The sequence below is a fragment of the Mesoplodon mirus genome (genome assembly GCF_964341445.2).
Source record: "Mesoplodon mirus genome assembly, chromosome: 7".
Classification (NCBI taxonomy): Eukaryota; Metazoa; Chordata; class Mammalia; order Artiodactyla; family Ziphiidae; genus Mesoplodon; species Mesoplodon mirus.
In genome coordinates, this window is record NC_138983.1 from 99,247,355 (window position 1) to 99,274,846 (window position 27,492).

The window sequence follows — 27,492 nt, forward strand, 5'->3', positions numbered from 1 at the left end:
GTTTAAAATTTTACTGGTTTAATTTGCCCCAAAAGCAACTCTCAACAGTTATGGCCTCTGTCGTCGGAGCTTTGTATGAAATTAAGTCAAAGTGTGGAGCTCCTTTGCCTTTTTTTTTTCTCCTTAAAAAAGAAAAGAAACAATTGTTCCGAGTAAAAACAAACATATTCCGAAGCATGTGTACATTGAAAAGTAAAGAAACTTTATTAACAACTTCATAAAAACTGACTTAAAATTTTAAAAAGAAAAAAACATGTTTTGAAGTCCTTCCAACTGGAGTCGTGTCTCATAGTGTCCTTTCTTTACAGAAATAGTCGTATTAGGACACATATGCACAAGGATTAACACCATGACACACTGTACACGGCGGGCCCCGGCGAGCTCACCAGTCGTCGTCTGAGTCCAGGTCTCTGGGGAGGATCCACTCCACGGATGAGCCCAGCAGAGTCTGAAGCTCGTTCGTGAACTCCACCAGATCTAAGAGCTCCTTACTTTCTGGATTACAGGACTCCAGGTCTTTGGGGCAAGAGAATAAGAGACTTGCTGACACTTGCCGGCAGAACTCGGCCTCCGCGATGGTGACGATTTTCACATTTGGGAAATTGCAGCGGAATATGCAGGAGGACATTTGCAGTTTCTTGAGCAGGTCTGAGAGCAACAGCCAGTTACGAGGCCTACACAAGAGAAAGGACAGTGGTTTGAGTTTCCGGCAAAATTAGAGGCGCTCCCAACTACGAACTACCCGTCTCCTGGCGGGGAAAGGGCCTGCTACTTCCACTTTGATTACCCCTCCCCCACCCCACTTCTCACTGTCCTTAGAAGGTCTACTTCTTCTTCTTTTTCTTTTTTAATTTTATTTATTTATTTATTTTTGGCTGCGTTGGGCCTGTTGCTGCGCACGGGCTTTCTCTAGTTGTGGCTCGCGGGCTCTAGAGCGCAGGCTCAGTAGCTGTGGCGCATGGGCTTAGTTGCTCCGTGGCATGTGGGATCTTCCAAGACCAGGGCTCGAACCTGTGTCCCCTGCACTGGCAGGCGGATTCTTAACCACTGTGCCACCAGGGAAGCCCGGAAGATCTACTTCTAGCGGGGGAACTCTGGACTCATGTGCATGTGTTAAGAGGCCACCTAGGGCGGATCAGCCAACTTAGACAAAAGCAGGAGCAGCGCCCCTGAATGAGCCTTGTTGCAGGCCACCCCAGTGCTGCCTTGGCTCTGGTCACAACTCAGGTCACCCCTCTCCAAGTAAGTGCACCCCGTTCTAGTCACTAGGGAAAACCAGTCTGTATGCCAACCCAAGGGAGATGGCAAACACCTCTTTGACCTCTCCTCTCCTCCGGCCCTCACGGAGAGAGCATGAGAAACACTCGAGGTCACCTGGCTTTCCTTTCCTTTCCCACACCTCCAACCCGCCCCTCAATGCTGCCGGGAGTGAGGATTTTTCGAGAAGGGAGGTGGTACAATCCTTCCTGATACCCTGTCACGCTTTATCATCTCTATCCCGAATAGAATGTCACCACAAAGGCAGACACGTTCCCAGCCTCAGAGTCCAAGGAGGATGCTACTCCTTAAGCACCGGGGTCAACACACAGCAGAGCAAGGTCTCCTGATGTGTTCACTCCGAAGGGTTGGTCATGGGGCACAGTGGCCCGACCGTGGGGACAAGACTCGATCTAAGCAAATCTGAAGACACATAAGAGCCCAGGTGCCACATACGGCTTTCTCTAATCTTATACGAGAAGAGGGTACACATCAGTATCGTCCCGTGGACCTCACGTGCCTTGGAAGGCCCCTATGGTAGCCGTTTGGGGAGGATCCCTTCCCCAAGAGTTTACTGACTGAAACTGCAATTGCAGTCGCTGACTCCCGTGTCCTTTGGGCTCTAGGGGTGTGTTCCAATGAGGGCAGTTGGCTGGGGAGCCCTCCCACCCCCCAAACTTTTCTGGAAAAGTTCCACTGCATTATGTGAGGTCGGTGGACACTTGGTGAGGAATTCACTCACCCCCCAACCCATCCACCCTCATCTGCCGAAGGGGATTTCTAACTCCTGCCACCCCACAGAGCAGCTGGGCTGGCTCTCGACCACACGCTGGCCACGCTCACCCCTGAGCGACGGACACCTGGACGTTATAACACGGCAAAAGGGGGTCTTGGGAAAATTCAGATTCCAATAGGTCACCATAGGCCTCGTTGCTGTCATCCTGGTCCTCCGGTCGTGGGGGATTTGCTAAAACATCGTAACCACTTTCATCATCTGGTTCTAAACGGGGGGGGCAAACAAGAGAGAGGTCAGTAAGCTGGAGCAAGATTCCAGCTGTTCGCCAAAAAGGACCCTGGAAAAATTCTTTCCCAAGCAAGTCCTGCTCACAGCACCACCCCCACCCCCACCCCCACAAGCCCAACTGAAACGAACAAGGCTGCTCACCACACACAGAGCTGCCAGAGAACTCCGAAGAGCAACCGGGGCTACCATCGTCAGGAGCCTGCAGGTTATTTAAACAGTCTGGAGAGAGAGGGGGAGAGAGAGAGAGAAAGAGAAACAAGATAACGCCTGCTGGTAAGAGGCAAATGCTGCTGGAGTTCGGGAACATCTCACGCTGGGGCTGATGTCACCTCCTGACAAGTCCCACTGCACACGCCTCCAGGTATCTGACTGAAACCTCCCCACGCGTCCACCCGCCTTCCTGAGGGACTGCCCGCCTCACCGCCCCAGCCTGCCAAACAAAAGCTAGCCTGGCTAGCTAAGAGTTTTCCAGCCCCCCACCTCGCAAAACTCAAAGTATGTATCTCTTCTTTGACAGACTAACGTTGGGCCGCTTTTCCCAGTAAAGGGTCACTTAGAGTAAACGGGGGGTGGGGGTAGGGGGAACCCAGGTGAAAGGCTGTGAAGTCACCGTCTAGATGCTTGAACAAGACCGTGTCTTGACCTCTGCCGTACCTGTTAAGAACTTCTCCAGAAGTTCGCTGTGGTTCACTTTCTTGATGGTTCTACCTGAGTACGTAGCCAGGGTAGGATCAGCACCGTAGGAGAGGAGCAAGCGGACAATTTCGAGATGATCATTCTTGACAGCATCGTGGAGAGGCCTAGGAGAGGTGCGGGGGATTACACCTGTGCACGCAACGCTTGCTTCTAAGGACACGGGGCAAAATCGAGCGTGTGTGGCCAAGCCTCGTAGGCGCGCTATTTCACCGAGGAGGTGAGTGTACGGTCGCTGCGACAAATTACTCTGTTATTTCAACACATAACCCTTTACGGGACAGGTGAAGGGACCATCTCAGGCCTAATTCTTCAATGCAAATCTCTCTTAATGCATGGCCCAAGGAGGAACTCAGGCCACGATGAAAACGTTTCCAATGAACTTAAATAGTGACAGACTGTAAGAAGGTAACATACGGCGGGCTGCGGGGGAAGAACCCCAGCACCACGGAAGCAGATACGACAAGCCATTGTTACACCATTACAAACAAAACCCAAAAAGTGCAGTTTGTAAAAGAAACTAGGGGCAAAGTGGAACCTCTCCTGAAACCAACTTGGAGATGAGTGATCAACCCTCTCGCCCAGAAGCAGTCGACAGGCAGGGCGAGTTCTCAGGAGGATACAGAGTCCTCCTGCTCGTGTCCGCTGGGGTCAGGAACACTGTCCACAGTCCCATCCAGAAAGGATGCTATTTGGAAACCATGAACCACCAAATACCTTACGGTTTTGCTCATTTTATGACCGTCAGGAAAGCCCCAGTGCCCTGCCTCGTGGTGGCATCCCAGGTACAACCAGGAAGATGCTTGGGCTGACTCAGACCTGGGCCTCTGGCCAATAAACCGAGGTCAAGGAGAGAGTGGGGGCCAGGCCCAGGGATGTGGGTGGACACGGCAGGTCCTATCAAGCCAGTTGCCACTGGACCTGTCTGTACTCCTGCAACTTTCAACTCACATATATGTTCAAGATTGAGATTCAACAGACGCTGGTGAAGAGTCCAGGGTCTTAAAAGAGAACACCCCTGATTATTCATGCAGGCTCAACATTTTCAGGGACTTCTGTCCATAAGAGCGTCACAGAGTTTTAAAGTTCTATGTAAATTTGCCAGAAAGATCTGTCCGATTCCATTCTAGAGGACTCCGCCACCAGTGTGCTTACATGGCACTCACTCTCCATCTTTCCTTCTGGGGTTCCCCGCACACCCTGAGAACCACTGCCTATGCCCCAGCAGGGCCAGGCCAAGAGCAACACCGCCACTGACCCGGTTCCATCCTGGGCACTGCAGTTGACATCGGCGCCATATTCAAGGAGGTGTCGTACGATGTTGAGCCAACCTCTTGCACAAGCCTCGTGCAGGGCACAGTAACCCGCGTTGTCGCGGTGGTTCACATCACAAATCTTGTTCTCCAGGCAGTACAAGACCACTTCCTACGGGGAGAGGAGAGGAGAGGAGAGGAGATACCATCAGACCATGATACAGTGAACCTTGTAAGCGTGACCTCCCCATAGCTTGGCGGTGCCCACTTTCAAAGGCATACATCCTCGGGGCCAAAAGCCCACCATGGCGCGGGCAGGCGGCAGGCATCCTGGTGGGGGGCGAGAGTGCGTGAGAAGGGCTTGGAGATGTAGACAGTGTTGTCTAAGGCTCTGCTGCACCAGTGGCCTGGCCATGGGCAAGTTACCCTTGAACTTCTCCAAGCTTCCACAGGGCTGCTGAGAGGACGCATTCGGATAGCAATGAAAGCCCTCAGCCCAGGGGCCGACGTGACCAGTACAGAGGTGTCACGGCTGCTAACATCTTAGATGACACATTGCCAAGCACAGACCATTCTCACTTGATGGGTCTGTTCGGTCAGTGGCAGTGGACGATAACACAAGTTTAGATAAAAGTATGGATGACCAACACTTAAAGAGAGCTTAAATCAGCCGGAGAACATTCCCCAGCTTAGAGAAGCAGGGACACCCAGGTCAGCTACATCCTCGCGCCCCTTGTTAAGACCCCAAATCAGAACCTGGGCCTCAGATGCTCTTGTCTGTACGTTAAGTAGAGTTAAAGAGAAGCTCTCTCCCTCCATCCTCGAGGAATGACACAAAATGCCTCCAATAACCCCACCCTCTATTTTGCCTCACTCCACCCTCTCGAGTAAATATGAAAGTTTTAGACTGATTCTGCCCCAAGTTAATGACAGGAACCTGATACACCACAGGCTGCAACCTCCACATTTCAAGATTCAAATAAAACGGTCACCACCCCACCCCCCACCCCGGAGATGTTCTGTGTCAACACTGTGCACTAGAATCACTGTTATTAACCTTCTTTCTTTGGCTTGTTAAAATATTAATATGAACCACTCCCAGTAAGCAGAGCAGGAACTTATTCAATGTTTTATTACCTTAAGAAAGTTTTCAGACACATCGAAAGCATTTGCCACCAGAAAACACGTTATACTGTTTATACTGGGTAAGTCGTGCCCAGCAGAGAGCCGGCAGGTTCTGAGAGCTGGGAGTAGGCAGAACGTGCATGTGGCCCAACACATGGTCTGCAGGGTAAGGGGGGATGCGATGGGGTCAGAACAGGCCTCCTTGTGACATCTCTCAGGTAACTCATCTGTTAAACCCAAAAAGGGCGTCATTCTAGCCGCCCATAAGTGCGAGATGGGTTCTGTAAAACCTTTTATGCCCTTTGGAGGACACGCCAATCAAAGGTGACCACTCACTTGGGAGCGAACTAGAATGTTCCATTTGCTTACCACGTGAACCCAATGGGGCATGCTGGTAAACCTGGCCATCGGTGCCCTGTTACTTCAGGTCACTGCAGCAGCTCCCTTCCAAAACAAGAGGAGGAAGACAAAAGGCACGCCCACGAATGCGTTTCTCCGTTTACATCCCAACCTGCCAGAAAGCCCACAATCCTCTGGGCTCCCAGGCCACCTGCCCCGAGCCCTGGTATCCAGGATACCGCATGAAGCTGCTGCGCTTTTAGCAGGCCCTCACTAGCCAGACTTGAGTGGACGGCTGCAAGCTAATGAGTTGTGTGCCCCAGCCAGGGAGAGGCCCTGTCACGTGGCTCTGGGATCAGTTCTGAACGCCACCAACTGCTGTGCACACATCAATTTACTCAACCCAGGGTTTATTTGCTGTGACAATCATGGCCTTCGCCTGGAAACCTTCATCACTACTAGGGCAGATTCAAGGGTACCTAGAAATGAAAGGCCGTCCAAGCTGGTGGGTAAGTCAACTCTCTTCTCCTGGAAGATGGCAGCAAAGGCAGCAGTAGCCCCACGGCCAGGTCAGACTTTTGGCCACGGGCTGTCCTAACTCAACCACGTTGATCCCACTATTTACACAGTGCTTCTCATTTCCCCAGATGAGGACGTCTTCTGTCACCCACAGGAACCCAGGAGATAGCAGGAAAGGAAGGTAGTACTATCTTCATTCAACACTTGGAAACTGAGGCCCAGAGATATTAAACCCCAAGTTCAATTAACATGAAGTACTAGACCTATAACTCAGGTCTTTGGTACCTGGTCAGCTGGGAAGATTCAAAAGGCCCAAGAGGGCCCCAGTTAGAGGGATGCAATCCAGCTGTGACGAGCATCCCACAGGCCTTCTCTGTTGGGGGTCAAGTGGGCTAACTACACTCTCCTAATTAGGAGGGTGATGGCCTCTAAATGGATGGCAACCGTCGCCACCGACACTTTCTCTAACTGAAAGGTGAAGAGGCGGGGCGAGTCTGTCCACGCAACACATTCCTTGGTTTATTTTCTCCGCTAGAAATAAACGGGAGTGTCCGAAGGGCAGCCCAGCCATTCCCAAGCAAAGTCAAACTGCTTTTGTCGGACAGCTCTCTGTTCAGCGGCTATAAGCCGAATGCCATTACCTGCAAAATGTAACCATAAAGGCCATAAGCCCGACGTTGTTAGTTAATTAAATGCCTCATTAACTTTTTTAAAAAACATGACTTATTCAATTCATAGAAAATTTAATCATCACCGGTAAAGGCACAAGCATGTGGTTGCACACGGGCGTTTTAGCCTAAGAAATAGAAGCCTTTTTCCCAGGAGGGAATGGTTTGAGGTCTTTGGCCACACAAGTGATCTATTTAATGCAGATCTGAAGCCAGAGTGTGTTTCTAAACTTCCAGGACCAGATTATCATGACATAAAGCTCAGACAGCCTTTATACTGCACATGGTATCTTTGGCTAAGCAGAAGAAAATAACCAAGAATGCTGAAGACAAAACTTCAGGAAAACCCTCCCAAACCACACCCTTATCTGCTTAAGTAAACTGTCCTTCAATTTTAAAAGGTTGAAGCTGCCACATCTCCCAACTGGGCCATCATCCCAACATTTAAAATTCTGCCCAGAGAAATCCCAGAAAGTTGGATTCAAAGTTGAAAGCGTTCATCTACTTGTCACAATGTTCAGCATCAACACTGGTGATCTGTGGAATCTACATATTGAAATTTACATTTGAAGAAAAAAACAAATCCGACCGTAAACATTCCCAAGGCTTCCTGTGCAGTCAAAGGCCAGGTAGCCTAAAAAAGTATGGATCAAGTGCCCCTTGGTCCAGGCCTCAGAGCCACCAAACCAAAATGGAAACTGTCTTAGAGGACCAACGAGGGTCTTTTGACGTCTCTGGTCCCAAAGGGAGGCTGCTGGAAATGATGCCAAGTTCACAGGTGGGGCTCGGAGCCCCGCCCTCCACGGCGGGTGCAGCAGCACCCCGCCACCCCCATCTCCAGCATTTGCTGGAAGCGGGAGTCTACTTTCTCAACCCTAACCCAAAAGTTGGGGTTAGGGGTCTCCCCCCCACCTCCAGCGTTTGCTGGAAGCAAGGAGACTATTTTCTCAACCACAGGGGGTCTAGCTCAACACTATGTGCAACATCTGCTCTGTCCTCCTAGGCGCCCGCTCTCAGCTCTTGGGAAACCAACTGGGTGCTCCTTGGACTTCACCTGCAAGTAACTGCGCTAACTACCACAAAGTGCTCTCTAGCTAATGGAGAGGTCTCCAAGAGACGTGTAGATATACACAAGAGCACATTCAACCCACAACAACAACAAAACACCCCCAAACTAAGCATAGCCCTAGTGCTTCCAACTTCCCACCCACAGTCAGGCCTTAGGGCCAAGGCAGGCACACTTCCAAGGGCTCACGGCACTATGGACCGGGGAGGGGGGACACGACGGGAGACGGGGGACAGGGGCACAGAGCTGGCTGAGGGTGTGGGCGCCAGGGCTCCGGGCCAGCCTGGGTCCTGCCACCCCAGTGCTCAGCCACACCTCCACGCTCAGCCTGCTGAACCGCGTTTTACTGTCACCATTCAACTCCCAGAGGGCTGATGCCAGCACAGAAAAATGCCTTTGCCCTGTGGGCTATCACATCACAATTGCTACTGACAAGTATGGTGGGGGAACTGCACAGGGCATGGAGAGGCATCTGTCTCACAGAGGTTTTGAACTGTAAAAAGGGCAATTCCAGTGTGAGCCAGTCTTGCTGAGGAGCGTGGTGGGCTGTGGAGCACTGCTGGATTGCTACCTGTACGGGGATCAGCTAACCCCTCTGAGGCTCAGTTTCCTCATCCGAGAGTGGGCTAGTACTCGTTACTCCCAAGTGAAGATGTTAAAAGGGTGAAAGGAGTTACTACAGATCACACGGGCTTAGGCAGATACCAGCTCTCTTTCTATGTTGCTCTAGCAACAGAGGCTGTCACTGTCATCAGCCGTGCTGGGTTGGGATACAGCAGGGTGGACAGGGAGTTTTGTGCAAGGCTCAACCCCTGCTCCCCGCCCATCAGCCCTCGGCTCCCGTGCCCTCTCAGAAAGAGACTGCTCAGGTCTGCCCTACTCCCACCCCTACTCTGCACAGACACTTCCCACCCGCTACCCCACAGGGGCATCACTCTGCCCCAAACAGCACAACTTAGTAGAGCTAATAACTACTCTCCTTCTTGCTATTCAGAATCCAAAAGGCTCATTAAAATTCCCCTGGTCCCCAAGCCCTGGGTTAGGTCAGATTTTGTATCAGAGATAAGTGAGCTGGACTGGCCGAAGCAGCCTACCTGCCTGAACGGGAATGGAACATCAGAGAGGCCTGCCTTTCTTTTCACACCACGACTGAACAAGCCACCAAAGAGCCCGCAGTGTGAGCGGGGCCAACGCAAACACCCTGCTGGAACACCCAGCCCAGCCCGCCACGTGGAGGGGGCTGGGCTCTGAGACCCGCCCCCCATCCCCAGCCAGTGTGTCCCCCACCCAAGGAGCAGCAGCCGGCGGATCCTAATCCGGGGCACCCACAAGGATGCTCACCTCGTAGCCAAGCCGGGAGGCCTGCTGTAGGAGGGTCTCGCCCGCGTTCTTATTGACAATAAGTCTCCGCGCTTCCGGTGGCATCGGGCGGGACTGGGTGGTCTCTGGAGGGGAGCTTGAGCATGTCAGCTGCGAGACCTGGGAAGATGGTAACAATTGCTGCAAACGGTCCAAGGGCTTCTGGTCCTGCTTGGCCGGCGAAAGATCATAGTCGGAACTGGGCTCAGGCCGCTCCTGAGTGGAGGAAAGCACTTTTCCTCCTCTCTGTCTGAGGGAGGTGGGGCGCGAGGAATGGGCTGCATTTTTACTCGCTGGAAACTTCACCGCCACCCAGGAGACAGGTCCCCTAGGAAGGGGCAGGGACATTTTTGGGGGAGGGGTTCAGGAAAAGGAAAGCTTTGTCCCCAGAAGCAGAGAAGTAGACAGGCGGGATGTGCCTGCACAGGCCCGGGGGGCGGGGGAGAGCCAGGGGCAAGAGGTACCTTGCCATCCACATTGTCCACGTAGGAGTCCCCTGGCAGCGACAAGCCCCGCCTGGGCTCCTGAGGGATCAAATGCTTGGTTTTGCACGGTCGCTTCGCGGATGGTTTCTCGCTGTTGTCGGTGTATTTCTGCGGCAGGGGCGAAGGCTGCCGATCCATTTCTCCGTCCATGCACAGCACATCTGTCAGGGGGAGAAGCAGCGGGCGTTACACAGTTGTAGCCGGTGAGGAAAGAAAAGCCCACTGTTAGCACTGATCGTTGGAGCAGATTCAGTTTTTAAAGATATACCAATTATGTTTTCAAAGCACTAATATTTTAATTATCCCACATTCAACCGGCAAATAGGCTAACCCACGAAACGCCAAATGGCAAGTCGCTTCAAAGGGCCGCAAGACAGGGCAGAAGCCAGCCCTTCGTGCGCTCCTGTCCCCACCCGTGGGGGGCCTGGGTGCTCGGGACAGGGCGACTGGGGACAGCCTGAGGCTGGAATGAGGGCACTGACAAGCGCCCGGGGTCACCCAAGACTTCCCTTCCTGCCCAGCTGCGGGCTGGGTGATGAGGAGCAGCCCAGGAAGTCGAGCTCCCGCCTCACTGTCCATTCCATAAGGAAGTGTGCAGGCTGAAAGGACCTCATGAAGAAAACTCCCCGCTCGCCACACGCTACTCTTGTCAACTTGGATGGCGCTCAGGTCCCCTCCAGGGCCGTTTCCCACAGAGGGCGGGTGATCCACCCTCCAGGAGCGCCCCCCGCCCCGTGCGTACCTTGTTCATTGTCACTGCATTTAAGGGACTCCTCCAACCAGCTTCTGTTGCTTTTGGCCTCTGCCCTTTTCCTGCCAGGTTTCTCTTCGGAGATACTATTGCCCTGGGGGGTGACCGCAGGCTGGACCGCCTGAGTCACTTCCGTCCTGCCCTGCCGGCCAGGTTTGCTCTCTGCTGCCGACACCTGCTGCTCCCGCCGTTCTCTAAGGTGCAGCAAGCGGCGCTGCTTTCTGGGATGGAGCCCTGTTAATTCAATGCACACCTCAGGTTGGTCAGCTCACTATAATGTGGCTCTTCTAAATGGTTAGAGGAACTGTTTGTCATTTCCCTCTCAGGCCAGTCAGCTAATGGAGAAATAACTACAAATTAATGAAGAAGCCCCCCGGGGCGGGGAACAAACTGTCGTACACATCACTAACAGGAGTGGGGGAGGGGAGGGGTGTGGTCACTGTGTTGGCTGGAACTTGTCACCAAGTCTCGGGAGGGGGCCTATTTGCCTTTGGCCACCTTTGGGCTCCAGCCCTGGCACCTGGCTTTGGGGGGGTGGGGGGTGGGATGGGGGTGGGGGGTGGGGAGGTGTGAGTGGCTCCCCCCAGGGATCCAGGGTGGGACTGGAACTTTCCACTGCTCCGCTCCAGGACTTCCGTAGGGTGCCCTGCGGGCCCGAAGCCAAACCAAGCTCACCTCTGGAGACCCGTCTCCGCTTGGCTTTCAGCAGAGAGTCCTCCGGGAGCCCAGTGGTCTCAGTGTGGTTCCTATTGCCAGACACCTTGCGCTTTCTGTTCAGCCGGAGGGTGGGGCTGCGTGACGCGTCCGGGGCCGCCTGGTCGGCGGGGGACTCTCTGGGGGGCTCCGTGTCCATGTCCTCAGGAAGATCACTGTCTCTGGGGCTTCGAAGGGGTCAGGTTTGCTTCCATCATAACACTCCCCTAGGGGAGGGGAGACAACCTGGAAAGGAGGGAACAAAGGTCACCAGGAGCAGGCAGGACCCCCATGCCCAAGGCAATCTGCTACCAACAGACCGCCCCCCTTTGGAGACCAGGGGCCTCACACGCCGGAAGCACAAAACCCTCAGAAAGACGTCCCAAAGGAAGGACAGCTGAACACAACCAGCAAAGAAAGCAGAAAATGAGACGCGTAGCCCAGTCACAATCCATCCTTCAAGGGTCGAGGTGAGGCATCTACACCATCCCTCTATAGGCATGTGAGATCACTCCCTAACTGCTTAACTCTCCAAGGTGGCTTACTGTTAAAGGGGGGGTGAGTGACCTCACAGTAAGAGCCAACCAATCAGGGCAGAGCTACAAATGACTATGGAAACAGCTGCTAGTCAACAAAAAAGGCTGATGTCATCAAGAGACCAAATAGCCCCCAACTGCCATCTACACAGACATAGCACCCATGTTCACTTGGGTCAGCAGGGGCGAGGGTGAAGAAAAAGGGTAGGGAAAGAATGGTGGGAGGCTGGGAAGCTGGGGAGACCAAGGCAAGAGGAGCCTGGCAAAGGGAAAGGAAAGGCTTCCTGGTGCACACACAAGGGTCAAGGGCAATTTCAAAGAACTCAACCAGATTGCTACAAGTCCGTCTGTCCTCTTTCCACACCCGTGGGGGGAAAAGCATTTCACTGCCATCGAGGGGCTGCTCCTATTTCCTGTCTAGGAAGAAGGCCCTCAGTGACACCAGTCACCCACCTGGCACGTCTCCACGCCTTCCTTCCCAGGCAACAAGCATCTAAGGACATTTCAAAGACAAGACTCCAACCCCCTTCATGGGGGTGGGGTGGGGGGCTGCGGCGGGCAGGGCTGAACTGCTCACACCCCAGCTCCGCCTGTGTTGCTCCTGCCCCCTCTGCTCAATCTAGCATCCACTTGGGGCTTTTCCTCCAATCACCCCAGCCTAACATCACTCCTCACTTTTGCTCTAGCCAAAGCAACAGTTCAACTGCTTTGCTAGTCACATTGTTTCTAACACACAAAGAATTCCATAATGATCACTGTGCTGTTAAAGAGTTCCCCGAAGATGACCCTGTGTCCATCACCGGCCGGGGGTGGGGGTGGGTGTATGAGTTTGGTATTTCGTTAACACCTGAGCTAAGCTCCCACAGCCCGTTTTTCTAGATGAAATCATGGACACACCCCTCACATGCTGCTCGCATTCCTCCTCTCCCTAGACCACTTCAAGTATCACTCCCACTTCTGCCCAGCCGGCTGGTCCCCTGATCAGCCTCTCTTGGGGGCATTCCCAGCATTTAATGGCAGCCAGTTGTGGGGATGAACCTCACCCTGGCCTGGGCTAGCCTGACCTGTGCTCTCAATGGTGGAACACACTTAGCTTTTCTCCAAGGGTATCCCAAGGTGGGGCAGATCCCCATCTACTCTTGCCGGAATGGTGGAATCACCCCAACCGCGAGGGTCTCCTGCCATGGCAGCAGGAGAAACCCCAAACTCCTGGCCTGTGCTTACGGGTGATGCAGCCCAGGCTACCGCAGGCCCGGTGAAGACGGCGTGCTGTAACTCTCACTCCGGCTGCTCTGTGACCCTCTTAAACACTCGGGCAGGAATGGCGCCGCTTTACAACTCGGCCCCCTTCACTTGTAAAGTGGGAATGTTACTGCTAGCCTCCCTCCAGGGGTGGGCTTCATAATCACGGGCCGGGCTCAGCACAGAGAAAGGCTGGAAAAATCCCTTTAACCAAAAGGTGCCAAGACTTTCAGACCAGCCTGAATCTCAGGCCTGAAATGTAGGAAATTTTAAGAGGTGAGCCCTGCTGGTTACACCATTGGACTTCTCTGGTCCAATCTGGTCCAATCAGCCTTCCCTAAAAGCTCCGTGGGAGGGCATCCATGGAGGAATGGAAGGGCTACCTTAAGAACCCCCATGTCCAATTTGAAAGTTTCTTTTTCCAAACTAGGTCCATCCACCCTTCCCCCAACCCCGGAGCCTTTTAGGGCAAAGATCTCAATTCCCCTCAGCTAAGGCCCCCCAAGACCTTACGCTAGTGTGACCTTACCCAGGCCACTAATAACCCTGAAGGACACCCACCCCGACTGCCCAAGATGCCCATGGCCACCAGCTATGGGGTAGAGGCTCCGTGTCACTTGGAGCTTCTCAAAGACTGTTCTAACCACGACCCACAGGAGGATGACCCTTGAGGGCAAAGGAGATGGGGAGATAAATAGATACACGGGGATCCTAACCATCAGGCTTTGCCATCATTGCTACTTTTGGCCCTTCTAAAAGTGGGAAGCCATGTGCCCTTGGTCACCCAGTCTAAGCAAGATGTGAACGTGGTCCCTGCAGCATGGTCCTATGACTCACAGCACGTATATCCCAAATGCATTATGGTTGTACCACAGCATCACCTCACAGAAGCATCACCACAGCAACATTTACAAGTCACTGTGGCAGCAAAGCACCCTCACCATGGTTGAGCCATGCCCAGTGAGGCCTAAACAAGGTGAGAGGGTTCTGAGTCGCTGGAAGGCTCCCCAGGATTAAAATCCCCTTCTCTGTAGCTTAACTATAGCACCTCCAGTCAGGGCTAACCTTGTTCAAAGTTACACCCGCTACACAAGGAGTGCAGGGGCCTCTGTTCCAAAGGAGTTTACACACGTGCAGGTGCTCAGCTGGAAGAGAAGTTCCCTGAGCAAAGAAGTTTCATGAAGCCCCTCGACTGAGGCTTCCTCCAGCTCCTGGCCAGGCACTGCCACTGAGCAGGTCCTAGGCCTGTCCCAGCCAAGTGGTTGGCAAGGGAGATGGTTACTCCAAGTTTGAGAAGGAAGGGACCAATGCCTCCTTGCCCCGCCCCATCTTCAAATGCCACTGAGGGTTCCTAGTGATGAACTTCCAAGTCTGAGGAACCTCCCAACTCATTTGGTGAACTTCCAAAATAAAAATTTCACTCAGCCACCCATGTGATCATAAAGAATAAATGAGTATCTCGGCCACTGTGTTTTCAAGTTAATTCCTTTTTTTAAACAAGCCCCTAGCAACAAGATGCACCCGCACCAGGACAACCAGGGCCACGCAAACAGCACCCACCACCTTGGAAGCTCCTGGTCCCTCCATGGGTAGGGGCTGCCTCAGAAGGGGGAAGGCATCTTGAAGGCATCCTGGACCCTCTCTGTGACCCCTGCCCGCCCCAAATCCCCGCCCCAGCTCCCATGTGCTCACAGCTCGGCTCTCGGCCACACCGACACCCATGAGAAGGACCTGAGCCCGTATCAGCTCAAGACATGATGGCCCAAGAACAAGAAGGCCCATTCATATCCAGCTGAATGGAATGAACACCTGCTGTGCCTTGGACGTGGAGGCCGTGGTAAGAACAGTGGCCCCTTCAGGTGACCTTTCCTGACCAGCTAGTTACAAACCCCACGTCTCTACAAGACAGAGGGTGGGTGGGGAACCCACCTCCATTGCCCCAATCTTTCAAACGGAGCCCCTCACCTTCCCCAACCCTTCTCCTGCCCTCCCATGGTGGCGATTCATGGCTCACTGGGCCATGTCCCGGGTGCTCCAGGAAGAGACCCGTCGGTCGGTCTGAGATTGGAGGCAGGCGGTGGGGGGAGGGGGCTTTCGGAATCATCTGGGGCTCAGGCCCTGCTCCCCATCAGCCACACCGAGTTCTCGTCTCCAAGCTCAGCAGGAAAGACTGGGAAGGACGCACACAAACGTCTCTGGGAAGAAGGGCGGGTGAGGCCACTGAGACGTGAAGGGCAGCGGCCACCCTGGGTTTGGCCACGTTGCTGGAGAAAAGGGCGAGAAGACTCGAGGCAGGTTAACTGCCCACTCCCTTCCTCCAGCCTCCCTCACCGTCCACCCAGAACAGGCAGGTCCCCTCCTCAGAAAAGTGCATCCCCGTGAACTTGGCCTTGCCCACTTTTACCACGTCTCTCTGAGAAACTTCCCCAAGAGCTGAGTTATGAGGCCACTCAGGAGAGTAAGGGCTGCGTGTCAGCTGTGAGCACAGGCAAGGAGGGAGGCCTTCTTGCTGCTTCACTCCAGGGTGGCCTGGACCCTCCGTTTTTCATTCCAATCCCGAGGGGGAGGAGCTCGGAATCGTCTACTCCAGGCACATCAAGAGCCCCATCCCTCGGGTAAGGCCGCCACTGACTAGCCCCAGAAATCCCCTTCTACGGGAGCCACGTAGGACAAACCGGTCCCGGTGTGGCTTACCCAGAACCCTGGCCACAGGCCTTTGTCTGACCCCAAAGATGAGCTGGGGCAGGGCAGTGCTCCAAGCAGCACAGAGAAGCACACGCTGTTGCTGACCACAATTTTCCCGAACTGCATCAGGCACCCACGACCTAAGCATGCGGGCGAACGCCGACCCTACGACTGGGTCCAAGGGCCTGGGCCTCCCAAACGTGCCCACCACCCCCAACTGTCCCGTCTCAGGAGGATTTCACGCCCACCCTGTCCTCGACGTTCACCTAGGTGCCCTCACTCACCATCACCGGTGAGGTTTCTGGGGTCCGGAGCAGGCTGCAGGCCACAGGCCACAAGCACGCACACTGAAGAAAGCGGGAGAAAGACCTCCACTTGCTGCCAACACATCTCATTAGCCCAGGAAGTCTCGAGGGCAAAGCCCGAAGTCAACCCCAGTGGGGGAGCAGCTGATGGGACCGCAGAGTGTGACTCGAGGCAAACACTAGCTTTCTCTCCAATTTGGCCTCCAAAACAGAATACACCCCGTCTGGTAGGAAGAACGCCCTCGTTGATCCCACGCCCTTGGAGCGTGCTGTCAACTCCTAATGACTGCAAACAAGCCTGCCACAGAAAATAATTATGCTCATCTTTCTGGTGCCTTCATCAGCCCTCATCTCATTTGAACGAAACCTCTGCCTTTGGAGGGAGAATCCGAGTACTCTCCACTCCCTCCCATAGGAGACTGTCACTCTGGAGGGTCTGGCTCTGGCTGCAAGTGTCATTCCACTGCTACCAAAAACCCGTATCCGTACCTGCTACAAAACAGAACACATACCTGCTACGCTGGAGGTCTTGCACCGCCATTCCTCTGCTCTACTGTATCAGACTATTACTAACTACAGGACTAGCATTGCTCCGGAAAAAGGAGATGCGTGCCAGGAAACAGCATTTCATAGGTGCTTCACTCCTGGATGCCGCAACGCTCAAAAGGACAACCAGCCTTGCAATCCACAGCTGGGAAGGGTGGCCAGAGCAGCCCGTTCTCCGAACAGCCAGCACCCAGACGCTGGGCCGTCGGAAGCGTATTGTTTCCTCTCACCTCCCTCGGCACTGGGAGAGGAACCGCCCCGTTCCCACCGACATGGTACCACACGCGAGCCGCCTGGGTTCACTTACATCTCTCACTGTCGTTCTGGTCGGCAATGGCCTCCTCCAGGGCGACCGACTTTGGCTTTTTGTCCTGACTTCCTTTCAGCCTTTCCCAGTCAGCGGGGCTGAATTTGCGCACCTCGGAGTCTTTGGTCGTCGGGTGGCCACCTTCTCGCTCTTTCATCTCCAACTCTGAGAAGCGCATCACTGCACGCTACAAAGAGAACGGAGATGGAAAAAAGACACACCTTACCACCAAAGCTATTTCACTGCCCTTACCTTAAAGGAAAGTATCTGCAAAGAAAAGTTTGCCCAAAACCAACCACAATTTATGATACAACTGAGATATTTTAAAATTGAACGATAAAAACGTAAGAGTGTCTATGTGTAACTAGTCACACACTCTTTATTCGTAAAGCCGTATGTATGTAGAGATATATGTGGTGTGTATGTATAGCCATACATACACTGTGGCATACAGACAGACATTCTCTTTCGAAGGTAAATAAAACAAAACAAAAATACAATGCAAAGAAAGCGAAACAAAAACACAACAGAAAAGAAAACAAATGCACAATGAATAAAGACGACCATGGCCCACAAACTTCCCTTTGTATATTTGGAAATGAAATTTAACTCAAAAGGTTTATGGAAGATTCTAGTAATAAAAATTTGAAGAACTGACCTCACAGTAAGCAGCGGGTAGACATAAAATACTGTCCTCTTGTAATCCTTCCATCTATGTAATTAAAATGGGCACTCAATGGATCATTTAGATAACTTCATCCATTTTTATAAGCATGAACCAATTTTTTTCTTAACATTGCAAAACAATTTGGCTTTATTTGTCTTTTAATTAAAAGTAAAATACCTTAAGGAAATTCCTATACAACATCTATCATTCACTAGCAAGTTAAATACATACTCTATCCCTTTAAGCAAGGTTTGTGTTTTTGTTTTTTTTTGTTTGTTTGTTTTTTTGGTGGAAAAACAAAATTGCACGAATCTCACAGACATGCGGCCGCTACACACCTCCACCAAGTATCACGTAAGGCATTCTGAGCAGCGCTTTTAGGTATATTTGTTAACGTACAGTAACGGCAGAGAAATCAAAGCGACTGATAGGTAAACGTCACGCAGTCTTTTAGATATCCTTCGCAATAATTAAAACTTCCGTTATCAGCATTCGAGTGGAGTTCACTTAAAATCTACAGAATAACTTCAAGTATCCACTTACGTCCCCTTACTGGACACATTTCAAACATTTAAATTATCCTAAGCTTCATTAACCAAATCAGCCCGGTGTCCTGCCCTATCATACCCCCGGCCCCCTCCTCTTCACACATTAAAAAAACCTGACAACTGCTCAGGCTCCTGAAATTCGGGTGGCGGGGGCTCACCTGCAATGCCCGCTGCTCCCGGCCGAGCTGACTGGAGTCTGCGTACAGTCCGGTAGCGACACACTTGAACCGGGCACCCACGTAACCCGCGGAGTTTGCGATTCTCTTTGCCAGCTTAGATGGCTTCGGGTTCAGAACTTTGCCATCGGTTGATCCTGCCTCGTCAGCTCCGTCTTTGGTGTAGGTGGGGGTGACGTCCACACTCGGTGGGGCACTGCCCACGCAAAATGGTTTGGGATCCTCTTGGGTTTTCCCGAAAGTGACCGCAGAGCCGTCGCTCCCCAGGGTCGGCTCCAGGAATGGAGTCGAGACCGGCGTCGCCAGGTTCTCCTTGTTGGTTACCGCTGGAACCTTCTCCTTGCTTAAGCCGGAAACTGGCTGGCCCGGAGCCTGTTTGAAAGTATAGGCTTCGTGGAAGTCACTGATGCGCCCCGACTCCTCTCTCAGGGCAATGAAATCCCGCTGTGGCTGTAGGGCCACATTTTACTTTTTTATTTTTAATATATGTTCACATGTTTCCATAAAGGATCCAAGGTGCCCCATAACGTAAGGACACACAATATTAGCTTTAAAAAAACATGAAAAAAAAAAAAAAAGGGAAATCATGATCCTGGAAATGGGTTGTATCCTTTTAAGGGGTGAGAATAACAGAATGAGTGAGCCAAAGATTTGGGAAAGGATCTGACATTTCCAAATGTCCAAATCTTAAAATTGCACCAAGTGGGAATGTAGCTGTGGCAGTATTAACCTGAGAGAGCTCTATGATCGTTGTCTTGACTCATCACTTGCTTGCAAGGTTATAAATGACAGGGTAAGTGAAGGAGGGCAAGTAGACAGATAAGAGTCATTTCCTCATTCTCAAAAGAAGGGGCATCACCTAGGGAAGGGGACTCCAAAACCCTACAGGAATCATCTGGATATACTAAATTTTCTAGGTGGCAAAAGTATCTCATTTGACCCTAGCAGCCAGATGGAACTTAGAAAAGTAGTGAAAAGCTACTCAACTGAATGCACGTCATATGACTACGAGCACGTCAGTGAAAAGTTCAAGGGAAGATGCTGTGGAAGAGCAGTTCACCTTGTGGTTGAGCGTCCTCAGAACGTGCAATGGGAGGTGCAGTACCTGCTCTGTCTCACAGGGACCCTCCAACCTCTAAACGCATCTTTCCTGGGAAGCTGAATTCAAAAAGTCAATTTAAAAACAAGATAGGGCTTCCCTGGTGGCGCAGTGGTTGAGAGTCCGCCTGCCGATGCAGGGGACACGGGTTCGTGCCCCGGTCCGGGAAGATCCCACATGCCGCGGAGCGGCTGGGCCCGTGAGCCATGGCCACCGAGCCTGCACGTCCGGAGCCTGTGCTCCGCAATGGGAGAGGCCACAACAGTGAGAGGCCCGCGTACCACAAAAAAATAATTAATTAATTAATTAATTTAAAAAAGATAAAAGTCTCTAGTAGAGAAATTGTATCAGAGCCTAGTATTAAGAGCTGTAGAGCCACAAGTTTCCCATGATACAGCCTTAGCAGAGGCTGTTAAGGCAGTGACAGAAAATTTGTACCGAGGGAAGTAGCAGAAGAGTTTGCCTACAATTCACGAAAAGGATCCCTGCACTTGGCCTGAAGGAAATCAGCAAAATTTGTAACAGCTTGTGTATTTGTATGCGGGATTGAGAATGAATTTAATTTTTTAATTTCTCTGAATTATCACATAAGATTCAGAAGATGCTCTCTCTGCCTAGAAGCCACCCCACTGGGATAACTATGCCTACGGAGTTCCTTTGCCTATGACTCCGACTTGCTAACAGACTGGCAGCCTGGCCCCAGGGCCTGGTCGCTGCTCCCAGTGCAATGGTGGATATGGTGTCAACGCTTGCAAAATCAAAGCCCCTTACATCCTCTCCATGCCTCGGTCCCACCCCCCACCCCACTCACCATTGATGTTCAGGAAGGGGAAGGCGTCCTGGATGGGAACGTGGTGCTGTGACTGGTCCAGCTCATCTTCCTCATCTTCTTCATCCACATCATTATCTTTCTCATCCCAAGGAGCAGATCCAGTGGATCCTACCCGAGAAACACACACACACACACACAAAGGTCAAAAGTGAGGCGCTCACGTTGCACTGTCGTCCCTGCAGCTGACCCACTGTTCAAGCTAGGCACTGCCAGCACAGAGGTTCCTTGGGTTCAGTGTGCACCCTCAATGCCAAAGAGTGGGAACCAAGGGTGTTCACCCCACTCCCAGCTTCTCCTACGGAGCCCCAGTGCAAGCTCTCATCCCCTCCCCTATCCAGGAGCTGCAGACCCTGCTCCCTTCTCCTAGAAATCTTTTAATTCCTACTCTAAACCCCTTTCTACACATTCGCATCCCTTCTAAGGACCCAAGGAGCACAGCTTCTCTCCTTTATAAGCTTACTGTGAAGACAGACCCTTCCCTCATGGCAGAGCCTCACTAGATGCACTGGAGGTCAAGTCTAAATTATCTGGCTCTTAGTCGGAACTTGCTAAACATTGAGTAAATATAGGGATCAGGTGGTATTCTCCTAGGAAAAATACCATACAAATTAAATGATCACTTACCCATCATTTATAAAGAGAACTTAACAGCCTTCATAATGTCATGGCAATTGATTCTTAGAACAGCCTTTGAAATATGCAGGAAAGATGAGAACCCAGATTTTATAGTGGAAGAAGCTGAGGCTCAAAACGTTGAATGACTTGATTCAATGTCCCACAAGTAGTGAAATGGAAAGACCGAGGTTTATAACTCAGACCTTCTAAGTTTTAAGCCCTCCTTCTTCTAAACTACCTGGCCTCTCTTCTCAGTGTTGAGTCCCAAGAGAAGTTATTTTTTATAGAACTCAATACCCCCTCTTCTTTCTAATGCTTTACTGTTCCACTGGGTGGGCAGGAAGACTGTGCTGAGTTTATATCTTTTGTTCTCTGGGTTCTTTCTAGGGACAGCATTTCTTGCTTTATTTACCAGTCTTCAACATTGTAAGCGAGGCGACTTTCAAGTCGACTATCGCTTTAAGGGTCCAGCCCGGAACCTGGCACACTGTCCACCTTCTCCCCAGCAGCTGGGGCCTCACCTGGGTTAATGATAGAGCCCTGGGGCTGGGGGATGTCACACACTTGATATATCTTCACTGGGTTCATGGGCACCTCCTTGGTGCCGTCGTACATCAGGTTGAATTCCCTGCTCTTGTTGAGCGCACAGCGGAGCTGGGCCTTCCATTTAGCTGGGTCGGGGTCGTCCACCCCTTCCTGGTACTTCCCCTGTCTCCACAGCCCAGGCCTGAGGGATAGGAAACTGCAGTGCATGCCTGCTTGTTGCCCAGAAACACTGGAAAGTGTGCCCGCCCTCCCTCATACAGACACAGATACACACAGCCCTGCCTGACCGCCCCATCACCCCAACTCCAATTTACAGAGACTGCAGCAGAAAACACCACGCTGGGGACCAGGCAAGGCAGGGCCTGAGACAAATTAAGCCAAATGCAAATACAGTATTTTAAAAAGAGGAGCCTCATCTCAAGTGCTTGTGCCAGCAGCATCTGTCAACACTACAATGGCCTTAATGAAGGGTTGAAAATAAAGAAAAATCTGGAACAAGTATACACCAAAATACTAATGGTAACTTTTGGATAGCAAGACTTCAGGTAATTTTGTTTTGTTTTGCTTGCCTTATTTTTTTTTCACATGAATTGCTTATATAATAAGAAGAGAAAGGGAGGTGGCGTATGATATGAAGAATTTAGGCTTGCTGTTCCCTCTCCCTTCAGTCTTTAATCTGATGCACAAATAACTGTTGAAACCAAGTACCTTTAGGAGTAGCAGCCCATAGGAGGGCAGGAAGCACGCTCTGGGGGTTCAGCTGGCCTCAGTGCGAGGCTGAGGGCCTCAAGTCCTAATAAACTCACACCACCTGCCTTTCCCTGCTTCCTCAAACTCCCACATTGGGAACATTTTGCTGGGAACACCAGGGGCTGGTGGCCTGGGCCAAAACCAGTGGGGCCCCGCCTCTCTGGTTTTCAATTTCCAGGTCTAACAGGCATTTATGTGTCTGTTCACGGGATATCAGCCCTCCCCCACTGTTAACGTATCTCAGATGTCTACACTTTCTTCAGGGCTGTGACGTACGTGCTGGTGCAGAAAAGGGGGATGTCTTTTGCAGAGGACTCAAGATCAAGAGAACGAGATGGACCGGCCAGACTGCTCCCACTTGATGTTAGGAAGATAAGGTGGCCGTGTAGTTAGAATTCTGCAGGGGAACATAGCCTATAGAGTCTATGGGTTTGCGGATCCACAACTTTTATTTTTTCAGTAATGCCAACCAAGCTCATAAGAGACTGACATATAATCCAGAATGCCAGTCTACTCGTTTTCAAAGGGGGATAAAGCTGGTCAGTGACCAGCATGGTTAAGTCCAATAACCTGGACATAACCATGTATGATCTCAACCAGTAACTCCTGTATCTGGTTTCTAATGACAATTCCAAGAACATAAGACCCACTCAACATTTAAATCCAAATTTTCAGATGACTCCAAAGCTAAATGGAAATGATTTGATATTGAACTCTAAATCTGCATTATCTAGACTATCTCTTACCCAGTTGGGTAACCCAGAATCGACAGTAAAAGGCTCCTGCTTTCCCAAAAATCACAGGGCGTAAGAATGAAAAGCACTGGAAAGGCAAGACCCCCAGTGAATTTGCAAAGCTGCTCTTGTGTCTTTTTCTTTTGGACCTTGAAGCCAGGAGAAATTCTAAAAATACAAATGTATTCATTTTTAAAACTTGACTTTACTATTGTTCAGATCCCCAAGCCTACAAACATAATTTTATTTTTTAAAAAATGCTCCCTGCCCCAAAGGAGTTTACAATCCCTTAAAGGAGACAGATGAGTCCACAGATCAGAAATACAGATACTATGTGAACACCAGTAAAACTGCCTAATCCATAAAGAGTCGGGGGGTAGGTATGGTTGGCCAAGTTAATCAGAATTTATGATTCTAGGGCTGAATCTTGAACATGGGTAGAAGTTAACCAGGTGAGAAGCGTGGGTCACGATACTCTAAGCAGAAGAAGCTTTATGGGCAAAGGCAGAGGCTGAAAAGCACAGTGCTTAGGGGACCTACAAGCAGTTCAGCTTGCGTGGAGGCAGCATGAGATCAAAGTCTGGGCTTGTAAGTAGGAACCATGCCAAGGAGTTTGGACCTGATTCTTAGAACACTGAGAACCACTGAGAGATGTAAGCAGGTTGTGATGGGATCAGATGTAAGTTTTAGAAAGAACCCTCTAGCTGCAGGACTGAAAAGGGTTTGAAGGGAGGCAAGGCATGAAGATAACACATAGTCTCTATATAATCCATATAATAGTGTCACTAGGGTCTGAACTAAGGAGGTGGCAGTAGGGATAGAGGATACAGGTAACGAACGAGCCGTTAAAGACGCTGACTTGACAAAGCTTGATGAGGAACTGATTCCTTGAAGAAGGTGAGAGAGAAATCAAGGATGATTCCCTGGTTTAGGGTTTGGGAGACTGGGTGGGTGGTGATGCTGGCCACTGAGATAGGAGCAGGTTTAGAAAGATGATTTCCCTTTGGAAATGTCGGATTTCAAATGCCTGTGGAAGGCCTAGGGGAGAATGCCCAGCATGCCCAGGGCAGTTTTTTATCCCCACTCACCTCTCACATCACCTGAGGGACTCTCCCTGCCTGCCTCCAGCCTGGAAGAAGGTCCACCAGATTACGGACATCTCTGCCCTGTGGGCAAGGACCAATTTCTTTTCATTTCTGTATCCCTGCTCAGGCTTTAGCACACAGTAGGTCAATGTGTATTTGTTGAATTGCCTCAAATTTACAGAAATACACTTCTTGGGGAATGAATAAGTTGCTATTACAGATGGAAGACCAGAAAAACAGCTATGAGCAGAAGGCCAAGGAGACACCGCAGAAAGTGCTGGAGGAGAAAATGCGTGCAGGACAGCAACTGCAGAGCAAACAGGTGTGGGGATGCTCCATAATCCTTGGGGCTGGGAACCCTGGGGCAGTCTGGGTGGCAAGGGAGCCAGCTGCACAACCCCCTGGAACCCCCAAGGCACCACCCTCTCCTCTGATCTCCCTCAGCGGTCCCTGGCCCTGGCCGAGCACAAGTGTGAAGAGTGGAAGAGCCAGTACGAGAGCCACCCCCAGCATGCAACTGTCCCCTACCCTGCCAGCCCAGTAATCATGAATGCTGTCTTCCTTCTCTTTTTTACAATGTGGTACATATGGATTTCTTTTGAATGAGATTTAACCAGCTTTTCAACCTTTCTTCTTTCTAACAATATCAGTACTCTCTGACTCTCCAAATGCGCCTTTTAAAGTTGATTTAATTTATGGAAAAATCACCCTTCATACTTTCCCTTTCTTTTTTAAACCTCCCCATGGTAGTGTAATGTAGTAGAAGGAAATTTGGCCTGGGAGCTTGGACACCAGGGTTCTAGCGGCAGTAACCCACAGTTACACACGTTATATTATTAAAGAAAAAAGTAACTTACAGAAATGTATGAGGCCATTATGCACATACACACAAATATATATTCACTCATATATCCATAAAAAAGTAGTCTGGAAGGTTCTATAAAATGTTAAAGGTGTTCATCCCAGGGTGGAGGAGATATACGTTAACTATATTACCCTCTTAAATTTTTACAGTAAATGTATATTACTTTTATAATTTAAAAAGCCAAACTTTTCATTTTTAAAAACCTAAAACATGAAAGAAAACTGGAAAACCAACAAAATTAAAACAATCCCTAAGTCTGAGGCAATGATTTTTGTATCCAAGTACAAGTGATGAATGAAAATACTAAGAATGGTGTGTGACACCTTAAAGTATAGAAAAAAATACAGTAAGGCAAGTAGGCATTAAGATAATAGAATATAAAAAGTTACCCAGATATATTCAGACAATGGACTACTATTCCAGTAATAAAAAGAAATGAATTACTAATATGAGCTACACGGATGAGTCACAACAACATGAGGAGCCAAAGAAGCCACGTGCAAAAGGGTACTTGTTGTATGCTTCCATTCATATGAATTTCTAGAATAGGAAACACTAATACATAGTGAAAGAAAGCATGTCAGTGGTTGCCTGATGCCAGGCCTGGGAAACTGACTGTAAAAGGACAAGAAGGAACTTTTTGCAGGTATTGGAAGTGTTCTGTATCTTGACTTTGGCGATGACAATATAGATATACACATTTGTCAAGACTTATCAAATTACATGCTTAGAACGGGTACACCTTGTTGAATGTAATTCATACTTCAATAAAGTTGATTTTAATGTTAAATTAAAAAGTCACCTATGGGTGGGCTTCCCTGGTGGCGCAGTGGTTAAGAATCCGCCTGCCAATGCAGGGGACACGGGTTCGAGCCCTGGTCCGGGAAGATCCCACATGCTGCGGAGCAACTAAGCCCGAGTGCCACAACTACTGAGCCTGCGTGCCTAGAGCCCATGCTCTGCAACAAGAGAAGCCACCGCCATGAGAAGCCCGCGCACCGCAACAAAGAGTAGCCCCCGCTCCCTGCAACTAGAGAAAGGCCACGTGCAGCAATGAAGACCCAACACAGCCAAAAATAAAATAAAACAAAAAATAAATTAATTAAACAAAAAAACAGCAAACCATTAAAAAAAAAAAAAAAAGTCACCTATGGGGACTTCCCTGGTGGCACAGTGGTTAAGAATTCGCCTGCTAATGCAGGGGACGTGGTTTCAAGCCCTAGTCTGGGGAGATCCCACATGCCGCCGAGCAACTAAGCCCGTGCGCCACAACTACAGAGCCTGTGCTCTAGAGCCCGTGAGCCACAACTACTGAGCCCGTGTGCCACAACTACCGAAGCCCACGTGCCTAGAGCCCATGCTCCACAACAAGAGAAGCCACCACAGTGAGAAGCCGGCGCACTGCAACAAAGACACAATGCAGCCCAAAATAAATTAATTAATAATAATTTAAAAAACAGTAGTCACCTAGATGTCTGAGCGAGACAGAGTCCCTTTAAGCTTTCAGTCCCAGCTCTTCTCTGAAGCCTCCCCTCATTCACCCTGGCAGCATGTGACCACTGTGCATCTCTTTAACACCTTATATTTATCGGTTCCATTCAGATTTGATGCTTGAAAAGTTTTGTATATTTTATGTCTATCTTCCATTCAACTTGGTTCCTCTAAGGCAGGAACAATCATCTCTTTCATAAATTGAGACCATTACAAAAACAGAATTATGTTCCCTTTCCTCCCAATCAGGGGAATTTGAAGTAGGATTGATGAAATCCTGGAAATCATAAGCAAAAATGTCATTTCTGCATTTTTATGGCCACAGGGTCCTGTGTTTTCATCAGATTCTGGAAGATATCACAGAGCCCAACAATGTTAAGAACCTCTGCTTTGAATCCATGTGCTTTCACCCAGCTCTGTGGTACAAGGCACCCTGCCCCTGGGGCAATCTGTCTGTGGTCCCTGCAAAGATGATAAACCCACATCAAAGACACTCACTCTTGTGCATGTCAGTGGACTCTACTGCCATCTCTTCCTCCACAATGACGTCACTATCGCCATCTTCAAGATTCATTTCTGTCTCATCTAGAACACTGTCTTCTTCCTCTTCCTCCTCCTCATCTTCCTTGGAGACATCCTTTAATGTGGCAAGTAGTCTGTTGTAACCAGAAACTTGTTCTGGTTCACTCTATGCTTCACTTTCAGAACTTGAAGTATCTATAAACTCTCTGACTAAAAGGAAAATGGGGATTTTAAAAACAAAAATTATACTGTTCTTGTTGCTACCCCACGACTATCATCAGGTCCACAGTGGAACCAAGTTCAGACTTTTCTAGATAAAAACTAGCTTTTCTGCAAATACGCAGTCCTATCTATTCAACCAAACCTAGCACCAAATTTGTTTAAAACAGCTAATCTAGCTATGATTCTAGAAGCGCTTCCTCTTCTTTGAACTGCTCATGTTCCACATGGGAAGACAGCAAACTAAACACATGGAGCTTTAGGTTATAAGGCGATCTAACCTATGTGTCAGACATTTGGCACCTTTAAAGGAGCAACAGGAAAACTTACAACAAAAAAGTGTACTTTATTTCTGAGTCTGTGGTAATGAAATAAGACCTTTGATGATTTTGCACTCTATTTTATGTTAAGCAAACACGACATTCCCTCTTAGGATTCACCAAGAGCCCTCTGGTAAGCCTCCTTAACAGGTTCTAACAGGCTAATCTCT

The 27,492-nt window shown here is 50.2% G+C and overlaps 1 protein-coding gene across 1 annotated transcript; it reads right to left on the reverse strand.

The window, feature by feature from the left end:
* LOC309807241 (BCL-6 corepressor-like) lies at positions 1-27,410 on the reverse strand. The gene is given in 17 exon segments (XM_082626589.1): positions 1-674; positions 2,101-2,257; positions 2,423-2,500; positions 2,936-3,081; positions 4,233-4,399; positions 9,286-9,540; positions 9,768-9,955; positions 9,958-10,019; positions 10,482-10,794; positions 10,797-10,874; positions 11,215-11,421; positions 11,424-11,459; positions 16,854-17,040; positions 17,512-17,565; positions 18,227-18,616; positions 20,155-20,283; positions 26,760-27,410. Coding segments are annotated over 16 exon segments (2,613 nt in total). The 5' UTR covers positions 20,158-20,283; positions 26,760-27,410; the 3' UTR covers positions 1-382.
* Between the last annotated feature and the right edge of the window lie 82 nt (positions 27,411-27,492).